This window comes from Glandiceps talaboti, chromosome 3 (assembly GCF_964340395.1).
Source record: "Glandiceps talaboti chromosome 3, keGlaTala1.1, whole genome shotgun sequence".
Taxonomy (NCBI): Eukaryota; Metazoa; Hemichordata; class Enteropneusta; family Spengelidae; genus Glandiceps; species Glandiceps talaboti.
In genome coordinates this window covers 26028052-26038379 of record NC_135551.1, presented here as the reverse complement: position 1 = coordinate 26038379, position 10328 = coordinate 26028052, and the positions used below count along the sequence as shown (strand labels likewise).

The 10328-nt window shown below is 38.1% G+C and overlaps 2 protein-coding genes across 2 annotated transcripts in view; both read right to left on the bottom strand.

Annotated features, from left to right (window-relative positions):
* Nucleotides 1-630, bottom strand: part of LOC144432550 (betaine--homocysteine S-methyltransferase 1-like) — a 7888-nt gene extending 7258 nt beyond the window's left edge. The window contains exon 1 of the mRNA XM_078120788.1: nt 392-630. The gene's annotated coding sequence lies outside the window, so the exon portion shown is untranslated. The remainder of the gene's footprint in view (nt 1-391) is intronic.
* Nucleotides 631-3109: 2479 nt separating this feature from the next.
* Nucleotides 3110-4666, bottom strand: LOC144433289 (tripartite motif-containing protein 2-like). Its single transcript, XM_078121595.1, has one exon. It carries the CDS (start codon nt 4664-4666, stop codon nt 3110-3112), a length of 1557 nt encoding a protein of 518 aa, XP_077977721.1.
* Nucleotides 4667-10328: the final 5662 nt, after the last annotated feature.

The following is a 10328-nucleotide window of genomic DNA, read 5'->3' as shown; positions in this document are numbered from 1 at the left end:
GACAGAGAAACAACGTCGTCTCCTCACCGCTGTATCGATATCCGTATTTTCCATGTGCACGGGCGTGTACATCAGCTTAAGTTTATGTAACAACGTATAAAATTACTGGAAAAAAGTATGATCCACACGTTTGTACATAAATGTTTGCATATAAATTTCTTTAAAATTTAGTATACGAAATTTCTTGAGTGTAAATTTAATAGACAACTCTGTTAATTCTATTCCCGGCTGACGAGAGTTTTGATTTGGCAAATAAGTACATACATGTACGTACATGAAAGTTCTGTGTGACTGAAATAAATCGCACAATTGTCCGTACCATACTATGCATTTTTTTTATGATGCTAATATTGCAAATTTATAAATACACAAATAAGGCTCAATGTTTTACTTAATATTTGTAGCGAAAGGTCACTCGATCCGAGCTGCACACGTTGGTATTTTCTTCAGCCAGATAAAATCCCTGGAGGAGGCTCTCCACGGCCTTTACAGCTTTCAGGACCACTCACACAGGTTCCTCAGATCCTCTACGGTCTGTTCAGCTACCTGTTTTCCAAACCACCCTCCAAGGACAGCCAAGATATAACTTTTCCTCAATATGGGCGAGGCGAGCCACTTCCTGACTTTCACTGTTTCTCCACACCGCACGAACATACACACTCCTCCAATAAGGCTAATCTCACACGCCCTCTGTGTTCACTTTCATATTTGTTAAATTATTTTAAAATATTACTCTGCACTCTCCATATTCGTGCAGTTTAATAATATACTCGGTACCTAAAAATATTTTTTCATTTTTTTCTTTGACAATCAATCGATCGAGGTGACGTGACGTGAGTGGAATGAATAGGTTTGATAAAAGAGGTCTACATGTCATGGTGTCTACGTTCAAACTTAATATTTAGTTTCAACCACACAAGGGAAGTCATCTTCAGGGTTTAAAACAATTTAACATGAACGAACTGAAAGTGAGTAAAAATACAAAGAGATCGACACTACAGGCCTACTGCAATAAAGTTAAAAATGTTCTAAAAAGATAAACTAATAAAACAAGACCAGAAAGCGCTACAACATATGGAAAACGGTTAAATATAAAAAGCGAATAAAATACAAGATATATCTAAATAGAAATACACACACCGCCGATAAAATAAGTAATGTAAAATCACCAGATACACTTGTGCTAAAAAGGGGAGCGGATCAAATAAAATAAAACTCACAGAGTGTTGTCTGAGTTCCGAGAGCAGACAGGGGAGAATGCCGGACGACGGGACGGTGTAAAAAGTACTCTCTATAATGTTAAACTTTCTAAAACTAAGGGCTCCATAGGTTCGTGGAAAACATATACTAACTATAGATGATGAACGGATCACCAGTACTGTTTCGTCACGTATTTTAAGTTCAAGTTGTTGTTTTCTGATAGCATCTATCGTGGAGAATACCTTACGTAGACTCAGCAGAGAATTAAAATGACTGGCGTTATGACATGGGATATTAGTAAAAGTGTCTTTATGTGACATAATACAGTATAAATGTTCGTTGATACGTTTGCGTCACGTTATTAGTTCACCTAAAGTTTCTTATGTCGGTGAAACAAAAGGTGATCACCCGTATGTCTTCATCACGTCATATGTTGTAGTTTTAAAAGAAGTGAAGGAAACTATCACTGTGTATTCAAAAGAAAAACAAACTCAGATGATATCATACAGTATAAATGTTCGTCGATACGTTTACGTCACGTTAGTCCACCTAAATTTTCTTATGTCGGTGAAACAAAAGGTGATCACCCGTATGTCTTTATCACTTCATAGTTTGTAGTTTCTTGAAATAAACTTGCGTCATTACGTATTCCAATTCAACTTTCTTTTATTTTATTACTATGCCATCGACTTGCACTGTAAAAAAAACACCTTCACTAACAACACAAAGAATATATCAATGAATATAAAACGAATTAAACACATTTAACATAAAATACCAACACTGCACTGAACAAAGACAACAGAGTGACGTCATAACTAATGTGACGTCACCCATATATCATTAGTGTCTATAAGAATTCGTATGACTACAGTTTTAAAAGAAGAAAGATGATTTCACTTTGAAGGAAACTATCACTGTGTATTCGATAGAAAAAAAGAAACTCGGAAGATGCATTTAGGTCTATGAATGTATTTAATTTCTTAATATTTCACAATTTCTTTCAACACTGCTGCAGTAGACAAAATCAGGTTTCTGGTTTACTAGCACGAGTCAACTAACATAAGATTTGAACTAAAAAATATAACACGACTTTTCAGTTCAAATCATGCATTCATGTTGAGCTAATGTTTATCCATTTATAATTATACAAATACGGTTCTAACTGTACGTGTGACTCATCAGCTAAATTGCATATTGACAACGCCCTTACACATTGAACTATTCTCACGTTGAGGGCGGTCTGACAACCAAAGTGATAATAACCTTTCTATATTAATTTGTATCTTTGATGCAAATACGATAACGTGATGTGTTTATATTGAATTGTTGATGAAAGACAACTATGCCAAGGTTGGCAATTAATGTCCTAAAAATAAGTACATTAAAAATCTGAGGGCTAGCTGTATTTGATTAAAATAAAAGTCGTGTTGCATTCCATTGCAAGCCATTTTAGAATCCAATATGGCCGCCAAATCCAATATGGCCACCCAATATCAAATTGTTGGAAAATAAAATGTCAATTTCCTTGAAAAGGACGGCCCCCAAATTTCTTATTATTTTAAAAGAAGAAGAAGCAAGTTTCAATATAGCAAAGATTTGAGAGCTCTAAAGAAGTTTGGTAAATTGGTCCAAGAGGCACATTCTACCTTAAATGACTGCATACTTGTATTTTGAATTAGACGCATTGTTGATGCCTAATTATGGAAACTAGATGAGGAAAGAATTCTCTCAAATGGATCATGATACTCTCTGTGTAACACTTTCATCCTTATCTCTAACACTCAATCTTCCTCCCAGTATCATCACCATGTTAGTTCATTGCATGTTTATCCATATGGCGAAGTATTATCCGATATTGCTCTGTCCTTTAAGTTAGCTCTCAGTATTTGTAGTCGGCCTTTACAGGTCAAACTAACTGTGCTTGTTCACTCTCAGCTGCTTCATTGGACGTAGCACTAGCACTATTAACCACGCTTCCCCTAATTGGCTGGCAATTACAATAGTGAAGGGAGTGTAGTTTCACTATCTTGTTATGAAATGGTGAATTTTCAATTTCTCTTCCGAAAATCAAGACGCTAAAAGTAACTCTCACTTCGTCTTCGTTGCCAAGACGACAAGAGGATAAGTCGTCATCATCTAGGCAAAACTTTAACACGTACGTGCCATCTTGTTGATCCGTGCATGTTGAAGAAACGTTTGACTTGTCGATTGGTGACTTTATCAAGTTGATTTCAATAGGATCGCCACCATCTTTGCGTGGATGGCCATTGTAGTCGTACGTAGATATACAGAACATTCCCTGGCCGATGTCCCGTATGTTGCTAAGACTCGGCAACGTAGTGCTTGAACGAATATTCCCCAATCTATTGACAGTTATTGTAATTCTTTCCAATTCTTCGTATTTGATGTTGACATCAATATGACCATTTTCTTGAATGATAATCCGGAGTGGGCACCTCAGAGCCAAATCATGTAATCTGTCACGTACAAGTTTCTTCACTGCCATCAGCTCAGCACCGCTACCATGTCTGATTGCTTGCTCTGTAAACTCACAAGACCTTCTCACGTTTTGAAGAAATGCGTCAAGTTCGTCTTTCTGTGACTTTAGATCCGCGTACTTCGGTTCATATACCATGCGGAGTTCCGCGCGTAATTCTACTCTGCGAGCATTTATTTTAGAAATAATCTCATCAAAGATGTTATCAATTCTTTCTTCCACGAGTTGTTTTCTTGCAGACAATTTGTTTATCTCCTCAGCGATCGTCTTTTGAGTCTCAATCAGCGGCTTTTCTTGTAGTCTTGCTTGCCTTACTAACCGACGGAGTTCTAAACGATGACGCTCCAGTGCTGATTCCAAATCAACAGGTTGGTGAAACAGTGTTGACTTTTGCATGTTGGGATTATGATCAATAATTGTACACGCTGTACAAATGGGTATCTCACATATTTCGCAGAAAAATATCATCTCCTGATTTCCGTGTTTTGAACATCGCATTTTACGTTTCATGACAGCGATATTTTGTCCTGGTTGCTGTAACTGTCTCAGACTTTTCACATCGTGATCACGCAAGCATCGCATACTCCTATGCGCCAAATCGCAACTAACGCACAGAAAATGGCCACAGTCGTTGCACCATGATAAGGCCGTCTCGCTAGATGCGTCACAGCTCTGACAAAGTATTTTTGTCGTTTGCCCTTCCTGTATTGCAAAGAAATCCTTCAGGTTATTGACGACGAAATTGCTCGGCAATCCGTCGATTCCTTTCTCGGATAATACATGTCTGTCCCGGCATATAGGGCACTCAAATTCTGTACGTTTTCCAACATAGCGCTTTGTGCAGGTAGTACAGAAGCTGTGGCAACACGGCAGTAGTTTCGGTTCTTTGTATTCCTCTAGGCATATCTGACACGTTAGGAATTCCTCATCAAAATCCTCTCGTCGGAAAGCAACCGTGGAGGCCATTTTGCCGAAATGTTTCCCTCCAAACTACGTAAACAATGCAGACGATATACAACGTTTCGTCGTTTTTGGCGCGTGTTTGACGAAACCAGCTTGCAATGGCCGCTTCCAAATTATAACACATAATACAGTATTATTACCAATTTGCATAATTTAATGAATTCTTTTGTTTCCATTGTAGTTGTCGCTACGTCAATGTACGGAATTTTCGAACAGCTGCTGGTCGGGTGAAAACATGTTATGAATTATAAATGAAAGTATTTATCATAATATATCCCAGTTATAGCTCTAGAGAGTAGCGTGTAAAATATAAGGGTCAATGAACTAATGTTAAGGCTATGTTTTATCACATAATTTTTTTTTATAATCTGTACGGATGATGTGTGGTGTTTGAAATGTCGCTACATAACATACATTTCGTAGGTTCACTTTTACTGATCAATTTTTGGGAAATATGTTATACATGTAGCTATGCAGCATTCCTCACTTCAAAATATTACAAATATATTCTCTTATTACAAATGGATTTTTTGTTCTATGCATCTTTCAATACATATGTCGCCATGAAAATTATTGAAATTACTGTATCCATCGCTGTGTCGCAGATAGTGGAATGTTGGTCGTAATACAAAGCCAGGGTTTCCAAAGATTGTTTGCTTTGTGTTGTTCACACAGACCATAATCAGTATATATATGTAGATGAGTTGTTCGATGTTGTTACATCCCAAAGATCATTCTGTAATGTGTACACCACTAGAAGTACATGTACTTTATTTTATTTTACAAAGTGGCCTTCAAATCTGACGAGAAATTGCCATCCGTGCCTATTGACTGTGAATGTTTATTTGCTGTGCATTTTTATAACTCCACCTTCAGAATAGTATCGATGTAGCGTAATCACCTGCTATGTAACATTTTATCGTCTCAGGAGAGATTTGTCGTTTTAAAAGTTGCAGTATTGCAACCACGCTACTTTATTAGTTCCGAATAACATGTTAGATAATGACATATATAAATGTATCAATAAATTGTGACTGTGTAAAGGTCAATGATGACACTCTGACATACCCAAGTGAAGCGATCGCGAATTAACCAGTCACTTACCGGTAGGTCAATCTAATGTCAAGTCAACATACACTTACTAACCCCATGACATTTCATAGGAGTGCTTGTCGGTCAACATTTGAATGCGATAAAGTATTATCATAAGACAGGAGAAAGAACACGTAAACGTGGCTCGTTGTCGATGTGATTATCCGTCATGGGCCATAAAGCTGAGATCAGAATTAACAGCAAGGGGAGGCTGGGGAGAAATTGGGGGTCCTGAAAAAAATGAGGGTTCAAAGGGGATGGGAGCATGATGGTCTGAAAGTGGGGCGCCGAAATATTTTGCTCATGATTTGATCCAAATTATACCCCAGGAGTGGTCTTTTACAGAGTCTTCGCCGCAATAACTTCTAAACCCTATATTCAGTGATGAGTTGAGTGACAGCCATGTGAATGTATTTGTGTGTATCTCTCTCTCTCTCTCTCTCTCTCTCTCTCTCTCTCTCTCTCTCTCTCTCTCTCTCTCTCTCTCTCTCTCTCTCTCTCTCTCTCTCTCTCTCTCTCTCTCTCTCTCTCTCTCTCTCTCTCTCTCTCTGTCTGTCTGTCTGTCTGTCTGTCTCTCTCTCTCTCTCTCTCTCTCTCTCTCTCTCTCTCTCTCTCTCTCTCTCTCTCTCTCTCTCTCTCTCTCTCTCTCTCTCTCTCTCTCTCTCTCTCGCTCTCGCTCTCGCTCTCTCCCTCCCCACTAGCTATCATGTTGGATGCTGCTTCTGTCCAAATTGGAAGAGAACACTATGTTAGGCTAAGTATGTCCAAGTACATATTTGGAAAGATATTTTATGAAGTGTGCAATACTGTACATCTCTGAAGTGGAGCGGGGTATACTGTATAATTACACATTAAAATATGTGTGGCCGGGAGGGGGGGGGGCTACGAAAATTCTTAGGTTCCTTTCAGGGGGGGGCATGAAATATTTTGAGAGCGCGAAGGGGGCTGCGAATATTCTTTTGACCAACATAATTTCTCCCAAGACCCCCCTCCCGTAAATTCTGACCTCAGCCTAAAACATGCCATCAAAAACAAGAATAACAACAATTCGCACTAATAGTTCCAAGCAAACATTAATAATAGTTCCAAGCAAACATTAATAAAGGCACACATAACCAATGTTAATGAATCTTTCTGAAACCCTGTGATACATATATATATCATATGGTATCCAGCTTCATTTCAAACCAACGAGTATACTCTCAGACAACTGTTGGTACGTCCTAAAGATTCCATTCTACCTGGTGAAGTATGTGGTCCCATTTATCATATACTGTATGAGGGTTCTGACAACTCAGCCTGTACAGATGACTACATTGTGAGAAGGAAAGAACACTGAAATCCAGATTTCAGGAGCACCGACGTCCCAATTAAATTATGCATCATCTGAAGTTTCAAACACATCCATAAAGACTGTCCTGGACATACAATTGACAAGGAGAATGTTTCTGTCCTAGATAGGGAACAAGACTAGTTTGTTTGTTTGTTTGTTTGGGAAATAAAAGAAGCCATATATATATATATATATATATATATATATATATATATATATATATATATATATATATATATATATATATATATATATATAATTAGAGCCACCGCTAAAGAGAGATGAGGGCCGATACACGTACTTTACCACCTGTCTGGGACAATATTCTAAAGTCACGCATGCGTCAACAACGCGTGACTTCACATCCCTGAAGAAGGCCAGGGTAGTTGATTCTGACTTTACACGATCGTTACTTTTTTACTGGAAATATTTGCAAGCTATTACCATATATTCACATACTCTAAACTGATGTGAACACGGACGAGGATGATAATAAGTACGGTACCGTGACTGAATTACGCAACAATCCCCTTGTAAGTTTTGGTTGGTCGCTTTTTCGGCGGAGAATTTGGGGTAAAAGCTTTGCGATAGAAACGTTCTGTTTGACATGAACGTTTCCCTCCGAGTCGGAGAGAACCAAAATAATACCCGCACAAAAGTCGAAAATTAATGATTAACCGTCACTGTGGAGATACAGAAAACATACACATATTTCGGATCACTTGGGGGTCTGAGGTAGCGTGTTAAAAAAATGATGCCGTTCTAGATAAAAAGAGAATTTTACAATATTCGCGCAAGTTCTTCTGGTACATCGGATACAGTGAATTTATAATCTTTAAAACAGAAAGGTTAACAGTAAGTCATGGATGTTTTCGCTTGGTCTCAAGTGTTGGAAGATAGAATTCATAACAGAGATAGTAAAAAAAACATCTCCTGAGTAATCTCGCTACTCTGCCTTGTGAAACATTTAACTAATTCAAACTGGATAGTTCTAAATGTTAGTTTCAATGAGCGTTGATGATATGGCATTTTTAATAACCTTTTGCCACCACAGTTCATCGCTATCATTTAAAATTTACTGCATACGTTTTATCTGAGAATACCTCGAACTCTTAAATTAGGGGGGACCCCAATTGCAGATCCAGTGTGTTAGAAATGAGATAAACAAGATTCTGTGAATAGACGCATCATTCATACCCTAGCCCGTGCACCAAGCAAGGTAACCAAGGTGACCTCTTTTGAGTCGGGCTAGTCGTGCCATCTGCAGCTACTCATCCAATCGAGCCCGCGCTCTTTCTACTGCAAGGAATATCTATTATTTCAAAGAACGATATGGGAACTTCGTGTTCACGAAAAAACACCACTCGTCATGATAACCAAATAGGAGAAGAAGAGGAGGAAAACATTCAAGGAGATGGTATAAATAATGAAACGCAAGATCTCGGTGGTGCCACAGAAAATGTTTCAACCGATCCAGATAATAAGGAGGAACCGTTACGGTCTCCTGTGTCGCCTAATGTTAAACTCTCACTTCATGTGGTAAGTGTCTTAACTATAGTATTTTATCTATGTTATCCAAGAATGAATTCAACGAACGAGGCTATGTTCCTTTAATATATAGACAATACAAACCGACTTGCTAAATCGAATACAAACCCCATCGTCAAATATTTGAATATTTTGTTGGCATTTTGCTCTTCAATCGGTTGTGGGAACATAGGACCATTTTTGTTACAAGATCCAACCCTTTACTTTTTTCATTTACTCCCATAAATTTGTTTTAAAATTCACATGATAGATTTAATTATGTCCTTTTACGATATAGCGTACCGGAATGTAAGAAAGTTTGTTAATAAAACAGTTTCTTCCTTTAGAATTTTACATGTGGATTACAGAAGTGTTTAATGATTAACAAAAATGATAACCGTACCATTGTTTCTAGAAAATTATAAATAGCAGGACTAACATTTACGCTGTATTCATCGTCCAGTTCAGTTCAGTTCAGTTACTTTAGCTCAGTTTAATTTAGTTTAGTTTAGTTTAGTTTAGTATATAGGAGGTACCTTGTCAGTGTTAGTTTTGTGACGTCACTGTATATGTAAATGGGTATTGCACCACTGACCCAACTACTAATCACAAGACAACTATAATCCAAGACATCCCCGACCACATGAATCTTGAGGTTACACAAGCAGTTTATGAAGTCACTCAAGAACATCTTTAAATCAAAACAAAATAGTAATCGATTTCATTCTGACGAAACATCTTCAGACTATCTGCTCATACATTGTACGTAAAATTGTCCACGGGTTAAAAGATAAGCAACAGTAATTCATACCAATGCATATAATATTCTTTTTTCAAAGTCGGTTAGGAAGATTAATATATATCATTTTTATCAAGTATTTTCTTTATTCGATGGTTTAATCATTTTAGGGAACGGGATGGGGTGGGGTGGGGGAGTGGGTTGCTCCTGGATGGGGTGGGGGAGTGGGCTAGCTGCTTCTGGATGGAGTGGGGTGGGCAGCTCCTAGATCCGGGGGTGGGGGAGTGGGAGTGGGCTGCTCCTGGATGGGGCGGTGAGTGGGAGTGGGCTGCTCCTGTTCCTGCTGTCATACAATTATCATAGACTGAAAGAGTCTGAAAGGTCTAGCCGTTGGTCCGCTTATGTGACCACACACTACCATTACTATGTGAGAGAGCGCATGAGACCCCAACCGGAAAAAACGCCTGGATCATTCAGGCTAAGATTGAAGGGGAAATCAAAATGGCACAACTTATTTTTACGATGATAGCTAAGATGCAAGATCTCAATTTGTGATTTGGTGATATATATATATACGCGTTCTGTTTTGACGAGTACATTTTGACAAGATTTGGCAAGGGGATTTGTTGGGGTTTGATAACTAAAGTAGGCAATTTATTTAGTATTCCAACAAACAAGTTAAACCTGACACCCGATGGCCAGTTTGTAATAAATTATATGAACTAACGATAAAAATAATTAATCATTTACCAAATCCTAGAGTTTGGGAAAGCCATTCAAACGGCTGCTGAATTTGTGGTACTAGTGTATGTAATTATCAAAACTAGATCTAACGCTGCCATGTGTGATGAAATTAATGTGTAACAAAATTAAATATACGCAATTGATCGAAACGGAATACATGTATTGTCTACTAGGTGGCGCTGTCGTACCGAATGATGACCCCATCCCTAACCCCACTCCACACATATAAC

Excerpts from the sequence above, each read along its gene's own strand:
- LOC144433289 (XM_078121595.1), bottom strand. The coding sequence starts at position 4,666 with ATGGCCTCCACGGTTGCTTTCCGACGAGAGGATTTTGATGAGGAATTC.